Genomic DNA, 19,181 nt, shown 5'->3' with positions numbered 1-19,181 from the left:
CCTTTTTAAACTGTAGTGTATGAGATTTTACACCAGGAATCAGCACATCTGCTCTTCCAAAACAGGAACACCTCAGGTGTTCTTTTCCTCTCTACGCCTCTGCTAATTTGATTAGCTTTGAGCCTGGTTTCCAAACTACACAGAAAGCTGATTGTGGTCATCTTACCTCCAGTCGCTTCCCTGTACCAGACCTTCAGAACATTTTTTAAAGCATCTACACAGCAATGCCATTCCCTACCTTTAGATCCCTTCCTTTGTCTATACAAGTAAGTTATCAGCTATTTGACTAATGGCACAAAAGATCTCTATTGTAATCACGTATTCCATATAAGAAGTAAGTTTTGCTATAAAGGGGTATATACAATTTGGATAGAATTAGGTTGAAATCCCAGCCATCCCACTACAGGTGTGAAGAAATAGGTACTCTCAAATACTTTTAGTGAGAATGTGAGAGAAGGGCAAGTAGCTGTTTAATATGTATGAAAAGCCTTTAAAATATTCATGAACTTTGACCCAACAATTTCATTTATTAGACATCATCTGGGGGAAAAGTGTCTAACAATAGGAGATTAGTTAAATACATAATATCCATAGATTGGAATATTGTACAACCACTGAACATTGAGTAAAGCTGCCTTTATTGTCACAGGAAAACATGAACCATTTTCAGTGAGTAAAAGACTACAAAACAGTGCATATACTCTGTGGTCCTATTTTTGTAAAACAAAAAGTATCTATACATGTGTACTAAGGCAAACAAAAAGCGTGGAAGGCTAACATGTCAAAATTGGGAATTTTTTTTAAAAAGCATTTCTGATTTTTATGATTAGAAAGTACAACTATATTTTGAAGAAAATATTTGCTCTTCAGAAAGAAGCTCCATGTTTATTGCATGTAAGAATGTTCCTTATTTATGAGTAACTTCCCTTTTCTGTTGATGTATTTGTTTAGCATTTTGGGCCTGTCTTTTAAAGCAGGGATTCTGAAAGCCAGTTACATCAATAATTGGTGGGGGGTGCTTTATAAAAATGCTGATTCCTGGGCCATGCCATTAGAGATTCTGATTCACTGGCGGGAAGTGGGGGCTCTAAGAATCTATTTTTAAAAAGCTTTCCTAGTGCTTCTGATATACAGCCTAGTTTGTGAAACTATAAAGTGATGTTGCATAGTGTAGCTGAAACTGGTTTCATTTAAGTGTTTGTCCTATCATTGCCAACTCATGTAATATATCTATCAATCTAGCCTAACCCCTTTTCTCTAAGAATTCCCATCACTCAGCACTCTGTCGAAGGGGTGGGCCCAGCCTTGGTGTTCACCTGAGTGCCCCTTCCACTCCCTGCCACTGTTGACCAAAAATGGAGTTCTGGACCAAGTTATGCTGGTAAGATTATATCTCTAGGACGTTGAAACTGGGACCAAGTCTAGAAGGTAGTTGGGAGTAAGCTCTAAGGATATTTTAGGGCTGAGGAAGCCATTCTCCACCAAATGTTCACTAATGAAGAGTCTCTCTTAAAAGGAAGGGGGAAATAAAGCAGGTGTGCAGAGATACGTGTAAATAAGAAACCCAGAGATGGGGGATAGTCTTGGTTCCTAGCTTCCAGTTCCTTGTACTCACCTCTTATGAGATCCAATTTTCCCTCCTGCTCTTGAAGACTCCTAATAAATTCCCTTGTTTGAATAAGTCTGTTACTAACAAAGAACCTGCGACTAAAAAAACGTAAACCCAGTACTCTACAGCATGTAAAGAAGCAGTCCTCAATCCTGCATTTTTATAGTCTAATTCTAAATAGTACACTTCTTACATTACTTTCTGGTCATATCCAGTCTTACTTCCATTTCCCGAAACAAAAGTTAAATCCCTCCAATCAAAAATAAAAATAAAAAAATCGCTTAAAACTCATGCAGGAAGGATACCATTGGTAAATCATTTCCTTGATTTTTGTGGAAAGGCAACTAGCTGATAATTCTGGTATTTGGTTTTTCCCAATCTATAGTCATATCCCACTCCTTTCTCTTTATTAAAGTAGAATATTAATAGTAAAATAGTAATGAAAGTAAAATAACAGTAATAAAATGTTTGGACAATGTAAAGGATTTTCATATTTGATCCTCTTAACAACCCTATAGACAAGTCTATAGAATAGACAAGGACAGTGTTATTAGCCCATTTCTTAAGAAAACTAAGCCCAAAAGAATTAATTCATTTATCAAATATTTATTGAGTGTCTATTACGTGCCAGGAATATACTTCCCTGCTCTTAAAAGCTAATATTCTAACAGGGAAGGCAGATGAATAATCACCATAAGGTGATGTGTGGGTTCAGAACACATTAGCTATACCCACAGTTACCTCATTTGTTCTAAGATCATGATGAGAAAAAAAGCTGAAGTACCAGATGAAACTAGAGGACAGTTTTATTTCTTTTGTATCCCCCACTCTACTTCAAACTCAAAGTGCTCAAAACTTAACATGTTTGGTGTTTTCATCCTTTATTCAAAAGAACTGCTCCCCTCCTCTATTTCCTAACTCATTGAATTGCAGCACCACTGGCTTTGCAGTTACCCCTCTTCTCTCACCCTTCCACTTTCAAACAGTAGTTGCTGTCAGCCCTCCCTCATTGGTGCTCCCCATTCCCCCTGCTGGAAACCTTTTTCCAGCCATCATTTCTTACTTTGACTTTGCAATAGGCTAACCAGCCTCCCAGCTTCTAAATCTGGTTACTGATTTCTTACACACAAATAACATCATGGCATCCCAGGACTTTAAAAGTCATGGTTCTCTATCTTTGAGGATGATAAAATTCAAAATCTTTAGCATGACACAGAAATTATGCAGGGTGGCTCCCGACCAAACTCCTCTCCTGTCACGTGTCTCATGCCTCTGTACATTCCATTCCCTCTTCCTCATATGATCCTGCTCCCTCTTCTAGGTGAACTACTCAAAGCACAACTGGAATGTCTACTCTCTTCTTAAAGCCTTGCCTGGGTCCCTGGGCACCCTCTCCTCTAGAAATAATCACATAGTGTTGTAATCATTTGTTCACATATTCATCTCTCCCATAAGGCTGTGAACTCAACTAGGGGGAGGATAATGTCTTCCTCCACACCTAGGGAATGCCTGGCAGTAAAGTAGCCAATGTTGAATGAATGAAGAAATGAATAAATAGGCACAGCAATGTTCTCAGGAACTACTACCGAAGAGGCGCACGAGCCCCTCTTTGTCACGGACCTACACTCGAGTGCTACACCTAGCGCTATGTCTGTGCCTGTGCAGGAACGTGCCCTTTGAGCAATACACAGCAAGTAGGAGAAAAGGAGAGAAGGAGACTGAGCTCTAATGTTAAGGATGGATCCTTATTCACCTTTGGAATAGTTCCAATTGTCTGGGACTGAATATAACTTTTTAAGTGCGATATTCTCACCAGTACTCTTGCCGAATGAGAGTTGGGCTGGGACCCTTGGGGTCTGAAACCGCTAGACGATTAGGGGGCAAATCATTTAATCGCAGTGCCAAAATTTTCCCACTTAAACATTAGAAGTTTGCAGAGAGTGTGGGTCTGTAGATAATTAATTGTACATTGATTCAACCTATTTTCAAGGTGTGCCTAGGATATATTGATCAACACTGAAAAACGCACCTGCTGAGTTCTATCGGCAGCTGAGGGATCTTTTCTGCCTCCTTGGAAGGCCCAATGGGTCGGCTCTTGGACACTCCCTTAGGCCCCTCCTGGGACGTGGACCTGCAAGAGAACTCGAGCCCCGCCTCCCGGCGTCTGCCCGGGCCTCAGTGGGCGGGGCTCGCCACGTGGAGCGAGGACCAGATTCTCAGAAGGCGCCTACGCGGTTGCCGTGGCGCAGCTCCGGGTCGGCCCCTAGCCCTACGTCAACAGCGGAGGCCCCGCGCCCTGGCTTTACTCCTACGCCGCTGACGTAACGTCATCTTTCGGGACGTGGACGGAAGAAAAAGGAGAGTAATCCGGCGCCAGAATCTCACCCGCGTGTACTCTGGGCTGGGCGTCGGGCCCTGCGGTAGCGGTGGCGGCGGTGCTGAAGCAGGTATGCGGCGGGCGGAGGGGACCGCGGGGATGGCGAGGCGCCGGCGCCTCTGTGGGGGCTGATGCGCCGCCGGGGCCGAGGCGAGGGAAGGCGTGCGCGCCGGGCCGCGGGCGACGGTGGGGGCTGCCCGGGCGCTGCCCAAGGAGGAGCCAGGTATCCCGGGGTTGGATCCACGAGTGGGCATGGGCGCGCGCCGAGGGATGGCGGCGGGCTGGACCTCCCAGGGCTCGTTGCACGGCCCCGGCGCGATCCATATGCCGGGGTGCGGAGGCTCCAAGGTCTGCGGGGACTTCGAGCACCCGACCTTTCTGGCCGCCCATGTGTACACCCAAGTGAAGGAATTGGTTCAGGTGGAGGCTTGAAGAGTCGGCGGACCCTTTCTCGGTACGGGAGTCCGGATCCAGCTTGCAATGCACCTGCCTGGTTTTGATGTTTTACCGTGGTTTATAACTGGCCTCACGCTGACTCTCAAGGCCCTGTGTGTACAGTTCCCTACGGCCCGACCCGTCTGGCTTTCGTGATCCTGTCTGTTCTCAAAACCATCCCCCCCTGCAGCCGGAGAATCCGCGCTCGACCGCCTTTTGCAGTATGGCATAAGGTCTGTGAATAGTTCCTGGCACATCAGGGCGCTGCCAGATCTCCCCCTCTCCCATTGTTATCCCTTGCTCTCGATGAGGCGGTTAGATTTATCATCGAGTCTTTGTCTTTAAGTGAACCATAACCGAGCTTGCGTTTCTCAGTGAAGTTTGTTGGGACTAAAGTTCAGTACTTCATCCAAATCAGTAAGATAAGGACTTTCTGTTTAGAACATATAAAGAGGTACTTGATAAATGCCCTGAGTCAAAACATGGAAACTTTTTTCACCTGATGACATTGAGTATAGACACACGCACAAACACACATAACCCATTTGCTCCCTGGAATCAGCTGTCTTGCTTTTTGAAGCTGTAATAAACTTTGGCAGGATGAACTATCATCCATTGCAGTAAGGAAGGGGTCAGTTAGAGGCGATGTAAGGGGAGAGGACAGGAGGCTTGGTTCCTAGGTCAGTCTCCAGCCTAATAACTTAATGACTTTAAACATTCGGAGCTTTCAGCTACTCTTAGATAAGAGAGGAGTAAACAGTCAATAAGTGTAGCGTGATTATTTTCATATCCATCAGAGAATTTTTATTGAATTCTTTGTGCCTTTGACAGGTCCTGAAGGAAATAAAGAAATAGCTATAAGATATCATTAGCATCCAAGAGACAGAAGAAGGAAAACTGACATTTACTGAGCATCTGTTGTACCAAGGCATTCCATGTATTGTCTCATTTAATTTTCACAATAATCTCATGAGGTCCTTACTGTTATTGTCCTTGGTTTACTAATGAAGAAACCAAGGCTTAGAAAGATGAAGGCACAAAGCTAGCAAGTGCAGAGCTCCAACCCAAATCTTTCTAACTCCAAAGTTCACGTTCCCCATCCTATTTACTATGCTGTCAGTGGGAAGTTTATAATCCACTTGGGAAATGCAACAGTAACACATGAACCAATTAAAAACTAACCTGTAGGATTATATTTAATGCTAGAGTTGATGGGGAACGTTTATAAAGGTGATGGAACTAGAATTTTAATGTCAATAATTGATTATTTTACCCTTTTGGCTCTTCTATGGGTATTTTGGAGAATTCACATTTAAATAATTTTTTAGCAACAATTGCTGAAGGAATTTATACAAGCATCAAACGTAGACCATAGACTCCTATCATGCTTCAGTTTTAAGCAGATAGTTTTCTCTTGGGATCTTCCAGACACTTCACAAACACTGGCATCAACAAGGACAGCACTTAACACTTTCTATCACATATAGAAAGTGTTCACAACAGATGTATCCTGCCAATCTCTTCTCTCCCCTTTCTCTGACTTTGCGCAGAATAAATTGAACAGTACACGCCACTCCTGTTTCTCTTCACTCTGGGGCTAAATGCTAGTCTTTTGAAGCATGTTTAAGAGCATTGGAATATGTCCATCAAGCACAGAGCAAAAATTAAGAGGAGGCCCACAGGCAAAGAAGGTGCAGAATTTTTCTTATTTTGTGAAAACAGCAATGTCCCTGTAGCATAAGAGCTGCAATAATGAATGGCTTATTCTCTGTATATGTATAGGATAGAGCCCTTTACCTTTTTGTGAAATAAACTATTCTTTGTCTGAAGCCTCAAGGTTGACCTAGGGTGGGAAAATGCCCACAACCACCATGTTCTCAACTCTGAAGTTTTTAGCGGTGTATTCATCCTCCATGGGATGTGCCTACAGTCATTTAAAATGCCAGCCATTGTCAGGCATTGTGACTCTGTCCCAGGGATGCAAGAGTATGCTTCAGATTTCTGTGGATGGTAGGAAGAAAGACATGGCAGCAGCTGCTGACCTTTCCTCTTCTTGTGTCAGCAAGGATCATGCTGACAAATCAAATATGTGGTTTCAGAGTTCTGTTGCAGGGAGATAGCAGGTAGGCGGAGATGGCCGTTGTTGGATGTTGGATATGTTTTTGATCCGTTGGAGACTCCCTAATGGTATAAGAATTGTACTAAAGATTTAATATCAATGTATAAACACTATACCTTAAAGTTTTTTGTCACTCAACATTTATAATCCTTAGTTGCCATTTGCTTGCATAAAAACTAAGGTGGTCTAGGAAAAGAGGGGTAGAGTTGGAGGCTGGTAAGGAGCCATTTGTTTGTTTGTTTTTTTCCTCTCTTCAGAGGAAGTGAGAGTTTCCCTAATACAGAGGAGTTTAGAGCAGGAGGGTTAAGTTTTCACTCTGAGTGTGGGACAGTGGAGGAAAATAAAATGAATTGTGTAGTATTTTTCATTATTCGTTTTTTTAAAAATGCATCCTGCAGGTACTTTGATCATTGACCACATCACAGCATGTTGAGTCAAGTCTTCCGCTCTGGGTTTCAGCCCTTCAACCAGCGTCTCCTGCTCCGGGCCCCATGTACAGCTCTCTCCAGATCTAGTATGTACCATAGGAAACTTAAAAGTATGTGGGAAGTTTGGTTGGAGTGTGTTTCAAACAAGATTTTAAAGGAGGGGTAAAAAGTAATTTAGCAAAATTGGGTAGACAATAAGCAAGGAAACAGCCCTTTGGTGAAATGTTCTAGTGTTTGTATTGATCAGTAAAGTGAAACTTTTGGATGTAATAGATGGGTTTATGGCATAGAATCTGGTGATGGTTTCACACATATATACCTATCCCCAAACTCATCAAGTTGTATACATTAATTTTTTATAACTTTCTGTATGTCAAATAAATTAACTCAAAATTAAAAACATTTTTAAAAAATAAAGTGTTACCTATATTCATTCCCCCCAAATTTTTACAGTTGTTTTTATTACTTTATTGTTATTAAGTATTTAATTTCGAGATAATTGTAGTTTCACTTGAAGTTTTAAAAACTAAGAGACAGTCCTTATACCCTTTACCTAGTTCTCCCAATATCTCAAGCAGGATGTTGATGTTGAGAGCGTCGAGATAAGAACATTTCCATCACCACAGGATCCTTCGGGTTTCTCCTTTCTGGCCATCCTCCTCCTCTCTGTCCCTCCTCCCTGTCCCTCACCCTTGGCAACCTCTACTCTGCTCTCTATTTTTATAATTTGTCATTTCAAAAATTATATATAAATGGAATCATACAGTCTGTGATCATTGGGAATGACTTTTTTTTAACTCAGCATAATTCTCTGGAGACTCATCCAAGTTGTGTGTATAAGTTGGTTCCTTTTTATTACTGAAGAGTATTTAATGGTATGGGTATACCACCGTGTAACCATTCACTCATTGAAGGGCAATGGTTGTTTCCATTTTTTTGACTATTAAGAGAAGGGCCACTATGAACATTCATGTACAGGATTTTATTTGTACATAGTTTTCATTTGTCTGGGATAAATGCCAAGAGTTCAATTGCTGGGTCATATGGTAGTTTAATAAGAAACTGCCAAACTTATGTAGAGTGGCTATACCATTTTATATTCACACCAGTAGTGTATGAGTGATCCACTTTCTCTTTATCCTCACTAAAATTTGATGATGTCACCCTTTTTTATTTTATTCATTCTAATAGTTATGTAATGATATCTTATTGCGATTTTAACGAGCTTTTCCCTAATGGCTAATGATGTTAAACATCTTTTCATGCACTTATTTTCCATCTGTATATCTTCTTCAGTGAAATGTCATTTGCTCATTTTTAATTGGATTGTTTGATTTTTTACTGTTGAGTTTAGAGAGTTCTTTCTATGTTTTAGATACTAATCCTTGGTCACATATGTTGTTTGAAAACGTGTTCCAGTTTGTAGCTTGTCGTTCTCTTAACAGGGTCTTTCACAAAGGAAATTTTTCTTTTTATTTTGATGAAATCCAGTTTATCTGTTTTTTCTTTTATGAATTGTACTTTTGGGGTCAAACCTTAGAACTCTTTGTATAGTCCTAGATTCTGAGATTTTCTTGTACGGTTTTTTCTAAAAGTTTTATAGTTTTACACTTAGGTCCATGGTCATTTTGAGTTAATTTTTATATAAGGTGTGATTGTTAAGTTAAGGTTTGTTTTTTTGCCTATGGATATCTAGTTGTTCTAACGCCATTTGTTGAAAGGCTATTTATTTTGTTTTGAATTGGCTATCTCCTTGATGACACCTAAATCTTATCAATAGTCTATCTCCAAGCCTTACCAAAAGGGGACTTGCTTATCAACTAATCAAATAATCAAGTTTATTATCATCTGGAGTAATTTATCATTCATGTAAAGAAGAATGTAAGGGTTCACTCATTAATATAAAGAAGAGTTCAGTGTCTGAAACTAGGCTTCCTGGATTTGAAAACTAATTCTGCTACTTAGTAAGCAACTTAGTGACAACACCTCTGAATTTAAGTCACAATTCTATGAATTGGCCTTTTGCAGGTTCAGCTGCACAGTAGTTCTATGTCTGTGTTCTCACATTGGCTCAGGGCTGATCATTGAGGTCCAGGGCACCTCTGCTTAGATGATGGATCATCTCTGTTCCACATGGTCTATTATCCTCCAGCAGGCTATCCGTGGCTTCTTTACGTGATGCTTGCAGGTTCCCAAGAACAGAAAGCATGGAAGCTGCAAGGCCTCTTGAGGCCTAAGCTTAGAATTTATACATTATTACTCCCGCTACAGTGCATTGGTCAAAGCAAGTCATGGGGCCACCCCAGATTCAGAGTGCGAGAAAATAGACGCTACCTATTGATGGGAGATGGTTCAAGCATTGTGGGTATTTTTGCAACTGGTAATGTCGATAAGTTACTCGAGTTCTCTGGGCCTCAGTTTTCTTATTTATAAAATGAGGCTAATAATAATAATAATAATAACAACAATAACTCATAATAGTTCCTAAGTCGGGAGGCTTAAAAGAATTCAGTAAGGTGACAACGATGATGATAATAGTGATAGTTAACACTTTTTATAATACTGGCTAATACATGAGTGTTTACTTTTTCCCAATCCCTGCTTGTACTCTGACTCTTTTCATCCCCCAAAACAACTTTATGAGGTAGCTGAGGTAACAGCAAGTAAGTGGAAGAGTTGAGATTCCAACCTTTGCAGTCTGGCGCCAGAGCCTACACTTGTTGTTTTACCTGTCATCTGCCCTGCAAAGGAGAATGAATAGGTAACACAGCTCCTGGTATATAACAAGTATTTGCTTCAGTATCTTTATTGTTGACATTGTTGTTTGTTCTCAGTAACCTCACTCACAGAAAGAGGTACTTTCTGATCTTGTTCCTAGATTTATTTTCCTATTTTTGTATCCATATTTTTCTGGAGTCTGGAGCTCTGTGTTCGCTTACCATAATAAGCAGAAGAGAGGAAAAGAAATTAAAGGCAAAGTGAAAAAGCACATAGATACAAACAATAGAGGGAAGTGGGAGGCCAGGAAGGGAGATGGAAATCCTGTCATAGTCTGTCCTTGCTCAGGCCTGGAACACAGCCTCATTGATTGCAAAGCATAAGGACTCTGATGCTGAAAGGGAAAGGCTTCTCCTTTATTGGAGTATGACCCATGGCACCTTTGCAGAACATGGACAGCCTTACCCACCATCGCCACCGCAGCACATAATATCTTGGTAGCCTCTCAGACTTACTAGGTGGAAATGGCTTTTCTTTGGGACTTAGAGCCTAAAGATTCCTTAGAAGATGGGAAGAGATTACCCATCTAGAAACATCGGAGTTTTCCTAATTCATCAAGGCCTTCTCAGTCCTCAGTATGGACCCTTAAAAGTATAATGCACTGCAGAATATTAAAAATGCCCCCCAAGAAAGGTAGGGTTAGTCTGGGAGGGTGAAAACATTGTTGAAAAAAAAGCCTGGATCCCATAGAACTGTTGTTGGTGCTCTAGCCTACTGACGTGACTGAGCTTGAACCTTGTTCATAATTGTAGCCTCCTCTTGCACCTTGTCAGCCCTGAGCTGCTCTGACGCAGTTGCCAATCTCCAGAGTGACCTTTGAGTGCCTGGCACTGAGCCAAGCCACCTTCTCCTGATACAGACTGCATCAGGAGTCTTATTTGTGCTCACCTACCCTGCTACATTCTGATCGATTTCTGTCATTTGACCACCTGGACTGACGTGCATGCCATACCTATGTCCCTTAGTTGTACTCTCAGGCTGCCCCACCCATGTTTAGTACACTTCCAGAACAAGACAAGCCCTTCAGTGGACAGGAGAGAAAAATGGCCAGCAGGCCTAGTCTTGAGAGCTGTCATAGTGACACTTTGGTGTAGCTCCTTGCTCTGCAGACAGCCACTGATGATCATCCCAGGTCCATACCCCAGGGGAGTAAGTCTCTCCCTCTATTACCTCTCTGTGTCAGGTCAGTGAGGCCAGAACTGTTATATGTACAGCTTTCAAGCTTAGACTTAGATATATATATTGCTTAGGATAATATCCCTGAAGACTGAGCCAGGGTACCAGTATTGATGAACCTAATGAAGAAAGGTAGCCCTCCATGGAACTTAGCCCCAAGAACAAACCAGTCCTTTAGTCCCTGGGACTCCCCTTGCAGAAAGAGACAACCCACCTGTGAGTCTAGCAAGGGTGCGAAGCACCATTTCTGTCCCAGATGATAGACTTACTAAGCAACTTCTGCCAGGAACTGGAGTGTGAGCCTGTTATAAAAAAAGACCATGTAATCTCCCAACAAACTTGAAACATAGTCACTTTAAAAATTTGTTATTTAAGAGAGGGAAGGAAGGATTTTTTTTACCACTTCATTAGAAATGTTCTTTCTACGATTTGTACGTGAAGGAAGCAGGAAGAACACGCGGCAATCTGGTCCACAAGAATAAGATTCTGCCCTCTTTATCCACCAGTGGTACAGCATAGAGAAAAAGGATAGAAGCCAGATTATAGTTAGAGGAGGTAGTGGTCAGAAGATAGAGGCAGTGGGTCTAGAGAAATTCCGAGAAATCTGTAAAGGGAAGTAATAACGGTTAATACAAGTGAAAGAAGCTATTCTATAATAGTACAATCAATATTAGAAGAATCGTCCAAAGGTGGCTTGGAATGCTTGCCTTTAGCAATTCATTCGACTATTTGTTAATGCCTGTAATGATACATAAAGAACTCTTGGATCCTACCATCTGCAACAACATGAATGGACCTAGAGGTTATTATGCTGAGTGAAACAAGTCAGACAGAGAAAGATAAATACCATATGATTTCACTTATATGCAGAATCTAAGGAATAAAAAGAACAAACTAAGCAAAAACAGATTCACAAATATAGAGGACAATCTGATGATGGCCAAAGGGGAGAGGGGTTGAGGGGCCGTGAGAATGGGATGAAGGGTTAAAGAAATACAGATTAGTAGTTGATAGATGGTCATGGGAATGGGGAGCATGGCTTAGGGAATGCAGTTAGTATTAATGTGATGGCTAGGTGGAGAGCCAGAGGAGAGAAAGAGCAATTAGGGGTATCATTTTATAAACTATATAAATGTCAAACAAATGTATTATATACTTGAAACTAATAAAATTTTAAAAGAGAGTGTTTAACAGATTAAAAAAACTCTTGGGGTGGGGAATGCCTAAAGTTTAGTCCTGCTGAGAACCTGTGTTGCCCATCTTCTCTCACTTCTCACGATCAGGGAATCCCACCAAGCCAAAGTCCATTTGCTGTGAGTGAGATGACCTGTCAACAACTCTTGTTCACAGACAACTTCTCCACTCCTGTCCAGTCTTTGCCTGCCACTCTGCCTGTTCACTCATCTCCTTCTGTGTCCGTTACAATTAGGTCAGATGGGTAGAACAAAAAATCCAAAACTGATAGCTCAAACAGGATAGAAATCTGTTTCTCTTTCTCCTGAGAGAAGTCTGGGGGCCTAAAAGAAGGGAGGCAGTCCAGGGGTTCCAGAGTAGTATATGAAATGATCAGGCTTCCACATTCTTTTGCTTCACAGTTCTTAGTGTGTTTTTTTGTAGTCTAAAATAGATGTTTGAGCTCCAGCCTTTATACCCATGTTCCAAGCAGCAGGATGGATGAAGGGAAGAAGGAGCACTTTTCCTTTTTTTTACACTTTTTTGTCCACATTTAATGTAATTTCAGTCAAAAGGCATCAATAGGTAACATAAAATTGGGTCAGAAGGAGAAGAGATTCTAAGAGTCAGAATGGTTCTACGTATAGAGAGTAATGGGAGGGCTCTGAGATGGTGAACCTTAATTTACCTAGGAACAAATAATAGCCGTGAATTGACACAAGTAAAAGTGGCTGGTGGCAGCTTGAAATCAGACAGCCATGGATTCAGATCTCACTCAGGAAGCACTTTTCTGTTTAAGGATATTCCTAGAAGTCTCGCATAACATTTTTATGTGTACCTCATTAACTGGAACTTAGTCACATGTCATGTCCATGTATATCTGAGCATGAAAGTTTGGGAAATGTAGTCTTCTGACGTGTCAGTGTACCCTGCTAAAACGAGAAATCTCTTAATTTGTGAGATAAGGGCGGGAATAATTGGACCCATGAGAATTGGCGAAGGGATTCATTGCCTGACATTTGGCTCTTACTCATTTTGGCTTTATGCAGATATATTTTCAGCTTTTTGTTTTGTTTGTTATTTTGTTTTGCCTCCCTAGAAATCTTATACAGTGTTGGAAGAAAAAAGAATCAGGAAAAGTTTGCTTAGGGGTAGATGTCCAAAGGGATAGAAAGCATCTGACTCCAACATATCTGACTCCAACATTCATTCCTTCAGAAACCTATCCAGTGTATTATATCATTATTACAGCCATCTGGATCCATACTGCCGTGTCAGAGATAAACTTTATAGGTAGATTAGTTATAATTTTTTATTACTCATACCAATTACTTTGCTCTTAATTATCTTTGCTAATCAGACTCTCTTTTAATAGTGGTGTGATTACTTTAAAAGGTTACTTTTTTTTTTATTATGAAAGCAATGCATTTTTATTGCATAAGTTTGGAAAACATAGGAATAAAGAAGAATTAAATCACCCATAATCCCATCAAGAGATAAAATATTAACATTTTGATATATTTTCATCTTTTTTCTATGCATTTGGACATGTCTATGAAACAAAAACATGAGCATTTTCCTATGTTGTTAAAAATTCTAAAAATGTTTATTAATCTTTCCTGCTTTTGGATGTTTGCTGATTTTTCCTGCTTTTGGATGTTTGCTGATTTTTCCACTGATAAATAACCTGATGAATCTCTGTTTCAATCTCCGACTACTTTCTTAGAATAAATTTCTAAACATGCATTTGCTGGATCAAAAGGTGCGCACATTTTTAGGCTTTTGCTATATTTTGCCAACACTTGTCTTCAGGAAATATGGTTTCATTTACAGTCTTCACCAGCAGCGTTTGAGTATACCTGTGACCTGTGTAGTAGATATAAACTCCACACAATACTGAAATAAGAACATGCTAAATATGGCTTTTGATATACTGGTTTTACTCAGAATGATAAAGCTATTTTTTGGTGGCTAAACTGATTAATATTGTGCATATATCTTTTTAATGAGAAAATATATTGTTTTTTCTTTCTTTCTCCTCTCTCTCTCTCTCTTTCTCTCTCTTTCTTTAATTCTTTCTTTCACATTTGACTTTGTTTGGGGGCTATAGATCCTGTCCAGCCTTTAGCCATCAGACATGTTCGTTCTTGGAGCAACATCCCCTTTATCACTGTACCCCTCAGTCGTGCACATGGCAAGTCTTTTGCCCACCGCAGTGAGCTGAAACATGCTAAGAGAATCGTGGTGAAACTCGGAAGTGCTGTGGTGACCCGAGGGGATGAATGTGGCCTAGCACTGGGACGCTTGGCATCTATTGTTGAACAGGTAATGGCCCAAATGGAAAATTTGCTGAACTAAAATACAAGTGTTTTTAAACTGTCAGTACAGGCTTATCGGTTTGTACAGATATTCCTGATTTGAGTGCAAGACATTTAATTCAGTCTGAAAACTCTCTTTCCCAATAAAGATGCCAGTGGGAAACAGCATCCCAAGGCAAGCAAAGGGGATGTCAAGGAGTAGAGTTGATCTCATGCAATTCATCCCTTAGGCTTCTTAGTGATGAGGAGCTATATGTATAAATATGCTATATATATATGCAGTTCATCCCTTAGGCTTCTTAGTGATGAGGAGCTATAAACATTGAGATATATACACACACACACACACACACACACACACACACAACATATATGTATATACATATATATACATATTATGTATATGTATATACACACACACACACACACACACACACACACACACACACACACATCAATGTTTCTTAATCCTGGCTGCACATTAAAATTATCTGAGGACCTAGAGATGCCTAGGCTTCACACTCAACTATTTAATATTATATCTATGAGATGGGATTCAAGCACTCATGTTTATAAAGTTCCCCAAGAGACTCTAATATGTAGTCAGGATTGAGAACCCAGATGGATGTGTGTAAATATTGAGGTTTCCCCATCCCCCCCGCCCAGTTTTGCTGGGCCTTTTTTAATTAGCCCAATAATCTTGAAATAAATAAGAACTACATTGCAAAGATTTCCCAAATCCAGATATTTAAAAGGACTCACAAGACTCCACAGCGAATACCCACATAAGGCTTTCATTTAAAGGCAAAGGATACAAGGCAGCAAGAGAGAGAATGCAAACAAACATTGGAGGGATTCTGAGAGACAAGTCCCTATGCACAAGCCCCCTGGGGTCTTTATGTGGAGACAGGGACCACAGTCCGTCTCCAGATTGAATCACAAGAGATCTGTGCAAGGAATGTTGACTTTGGAAGGGCTCAGAGCAGAAGTTTCTAGTGGGGGTTTAATGCTCCCATGGCCATGCAGTCAAGGCAGGCTGACCACACATCAGTAAAGAAACTGACCTTGGGAGTTGACAATGGGAATTTTGGACTTTAAACATCATACCACAAATCCACTACTCTTAATCTTTGCCAAGAGCAAGGATCAGCAAACTCATTCGGTTAAAGGGCAGATGATAAATATTTTAGGCTTTATCGGCCATGTGTTCTTTGTCTCAACTACTCAGTTCTGCCATTGTCGCACAAAACCCACCTTAGACAATATGTGGATCTGTCCAAGGTAGGAAACAAAGTGACCATAGCTGTTTCTGGGCAGACAGAGCAGAACAGGGTCAGCATCTGTCCCTGGCCTAGCCCATAGGGATCACTCATGCCCGAGAAACAGCCTCATCTCCCCAGTTCATGTCTTAGAATTTGAGCCATCTGCTAAATTTATGTCGCGACTCCTAGCTCCAGACTTCTTTTCTGGGCTCTGTTTCCTGTAACTAGGCCTTCTGCAGATATCAGACTCCAGCAGATACCATCAAGACCTATGGATGCCACCAGAATTCCTTGTTATAAACTTCTGAATTCTGTCTGCCACCTACTTCCCAGATTTGAGTCAGCATATAGAAATCTGTATTTTTTATGGAGGATCACTTATTGTCACTGTTCCAAATGTACAAAAAATTAGAAAATAACCCCCCAGGAATCTGTATTTTTACCAAGCAACCTTGGTGACTTTTCTAGGGCTAGCCCAGTGCTGGTCCATAAGCCAGCATTTGGGAGCCACTCAATTGTACACCCTACCTGAGTTTCTTGTGAAGAGAGGAAAGAGATATTGCAAGTAACTAGTGATACCTTTTCCTTCCTCAATGTCAGGTGTCAGTGCTACAGAACCAAGGCCGAGAGATGATGCTGGTAACCAGTGGAGCCGTAGCCTTTGGCAGGCAACGCTTGCGCCATGAGATCCTTCTGTCTCAGAGTGTGCGGCAGGCCCTGCACTCAGGGCAGAACCAGCTGAAAGAGATGGTGAGATCTGCTTCCCCATCCCCTGTAATAGATCCTCAAGCCTCTGTTCCTTACTCCAAGCATGCCTTGTCTGTTGGTGTGTTACAGGCGATTCCTGTCTTAGAAGCCCGAGCCTGTGCAGCCGCTGGACAAAGTGGACTGATGGCCTTGTATGAAGCCATGTTTACCCAGTACAGCATCTGTGCTGCCCAGGTGAGAGGCTGGCCTTTGCAAAGGGTATGCAACCCCTGAGGGTGATTCCCATGGAGCAAGGGGATTATGAGCAGGGCCGTGGAGATAGACTGCTAGGAGATAGTCTTGGCTTCACCACTTGCTCCTTGGGAGATCTGGAGAAAGTCTTTAAGTCTAACCTTTATATGCCTCAGTCTCCTCATCTGAAAAATGAGGATATTAGTGCCTATTTCAGAGGGTTTTTGGAAGGGCTTAACGAGAAAATATATGAAAAGCATTTAATGAGGTACGTAGTACACTCAAAAAGTATCAGCTCTTGTTGTTATACTAATAACTCTTAGGACTACTACAAGTACTTATACTACAAGAACTAATACTTCTCCTGAAGATAGGAAAGTGTCTTTCATTGGCATCTTTAAATTCAGGTTGCTTGCTTCACTTTGCACCTGGTTGCCTTAGCTAATACGTATCTATTAAGCACTGAAAGGAAAGAGGAATGCTGGTGGTTGGTTGGTTTTTCATTCATTCAACAAATATTTATTGAGCACCCGTGGTGTGCCAAGGAGCCTGTTAAGCATTGGGGATACTGTAGTAAACAAATCAGCCATGGTGCCAGTCCTCAGGAAACTTATAAATTTTTAGTATTTACCCTTGAATATTCTAGAACCATCTTTCTATATCATTTCTTTTTTACCTAAATTTTGAGAATTTTTTAAATTGTATTTTTAATCAACTAAACAACTATACACTAAAAAGAAAGATCTGAATATCACAAAACACCAGAAAAAAAATTTAACTCCCCAAGTTATTATTCTCAAACTCTTATTCTGCCTCTGATCCATTTCCACAAATGTTATTTTATATACATACTTTCAGGTTTTGCTCTGCCATTTCCTATCACTCTGTTTCTCCATCATTTTCACAGTTGTTACAGTAATGTTCTAGTATTATGCCATAGCGTCCTTGAAAAATTGAGCTGAAGCAGAGAGGCAGGGACTTGCCCACCTGTTTCCTGTGGCTGAGGACCCCACTCTGTGTAATCTTAGATTTTTTTTTTCTGTTAGCATAAATATAATGAAAATCTTGATCTTTCACCTTTTATTAATAATCAGTTCTCTTCTCTGCCACTATCCATTGACAGTTTTCATCCTTAATTTTTACAAGTGCCTAGAGTCTAGTGAGTAAACTTAGGTCCAGGAACTGCATTTTTGTTTTGCCTTTTCCCAGCTTTTACGCTTTTTGAAGTTTTTTGGTTGGTTTGTTTTAATGAAAGCTGTGTTAAAGTTAGTGCTCATCAGCTACTATTTTTATTAATAACGTTAGGAAAGAGCTCCGCCCCCTTCAGCTTCTAGCAAGCATCCATCCATGGGCCCCTTCTCTCCTTCTTTGCCTTCCCCAGTGATCTCACCTATAGGAAAATTTTGCTCTTTGTACCTTATCCTTGTTTTCTTTACTAACCTTTATATGCCTCAGTCTCCTCATCTGAAAAAAGGTCTCTTTTGAAGACCTTTTCAGTGGCTTCTGGCAGTCTCCACTAAGTTGTTTTTCAGGTTAAAGACTTAAGTGCAGCAACTTGTTTTGAAATTAATTTGCGTTAACACATTGCCCTTCTCCAAGCACATCTTTTCTCTTAGGGTTCTTATCTCTGGCCTCTTGTTTGTTAAATTGTTTGAGCAACAGATATTTTTGCTGGACTTTTATACCTCCTACTTGCCTCTCCTACACACACATGTTTATTTTTATTGTTCGACCTTTCACCACCAGGACTAAAATCTATACATTCATCTTTGACTCAGTCCTGTTTCTACAGGACTAAACTTTTCTGAAAAGTTCATAATGTGTCCTTACAAAAATGTGCCCCATTCCATCTTCCTCAAACTATCAACATTTTTATTCTCCATCCCAGCAGCTAGGACAGGGCCTGGCATTTCAGAAGTACTCGATAAATTTTTTATCGAATAAGTGAGTGAATTATTTCCCTTAGCCGTGTTACTATTTTGTCTTCATCACCCACATTGTATTTGTCATTCAGGCTGTCGTTATCTTCTCAGTTACCATAGCCAGACCCAAGTTCAGGGCGTAGCCATTGCTACTCTGTTTCACTACGTTCCTTCTTGATAGTCTGCCTCCAACCTTCCTGCTTTGGCCTGCCCTACACCACAGGAATCCTCTAACTTGAATATCAGAGAGATTTCAGTAAACCATTTATTCATGAGTGTCAGGATTTGTTTCCATTTGGTTTCTTGCTGTCATCTCCATTTACCTTTCTCTCCTGCTAAACATTGCCAAATACTCAGATTCAAGCAAGGGAGCAGGGCTGATAACAGCTACCACACCCAGCTCTCCACTCTGCCTTTCAGCAGCATATGTTCACCCCCTCCCCTGAACTAAGTTATGTCTAGCCCTTCTTCCAGTTTGTGACTAAGGATTTCCCTCCATAAATCTCTCAGAATAATCTCACACACTCACACAGTCTTCGTTAATGCTGGTAGCGGTTGGTTGCAGAGCAGGAACAACACAGCCCTGTTCCGTTTTGTCTCATCACTTTTCCAAGCAGGGTAAACGATTCATTCACTCATCTGCCA

At 40.9% G+C, this 19,181-nt stretch overlaps 1 protein-coding gene across 2 annotated transcripts in view; it reads left to right on the top strand.

Annotated features, from left to right (window-relative positions):
• The first annotated feature begins 3,837 nt into the window (after window positions 1-3,837).
• ALDH18A1 (aldehyde dehydrogenase 18 family member A1) overlaps window positions 3,838-19,181 on the top strand; it is a 36,775-nt gene continuing 21,431 nt past the window's right edge. Inside the window, exons 1-5 of one of the 2 annotated variants that reach the window (XM_011373962.2) lie at window positions 3,838-4,056; window positions 6,939-7,054; window positions 14,206-14,420; window positions 16,276-16,425; window positions 16,513-16,617. In XM_011373962.2, the coding sequence (XP_011372264.1) occupies window positions 6,967-7,054; window positions 14,206-14,420; window positions 16,276-16,425; window positions 16,513-16,617 (558 nt within the window). In that variant the 5' untranslated portion in view covers window positions 3,838-4,056; window positions 6,939-6,966. The remainder of the gene's footprint in view (window positions 4,057-6,938; window positions 7,055-14,205; window positions 14,421-16,275; window positions 16,426-16,512; window positions 16,618-19,181) is intronic. The other variant, XM_011373961.2, reaches the window with a different exon arrangement.

Source organism: Pteropus vampyrus, unplaced genomic scaffold (assembly GCF_000151845.1).
Source record: "Pteropus vampyrus isolate Shadow unplaced genomic scaffold, Pvam_2.0 Scaffold238, whole genome shotgun sequence".
NCBI lineage: Eukaryota > Metazoa > Chordata > Mammalia > Chiroptera > Pteropodidae > Pteropus > Pteropus vampyrus.
The sequence above is the reverse complement of the archived record's forward strand: the minus strand, read 5'-3'. Positions and strand labels throughout refer to the sequence as shown.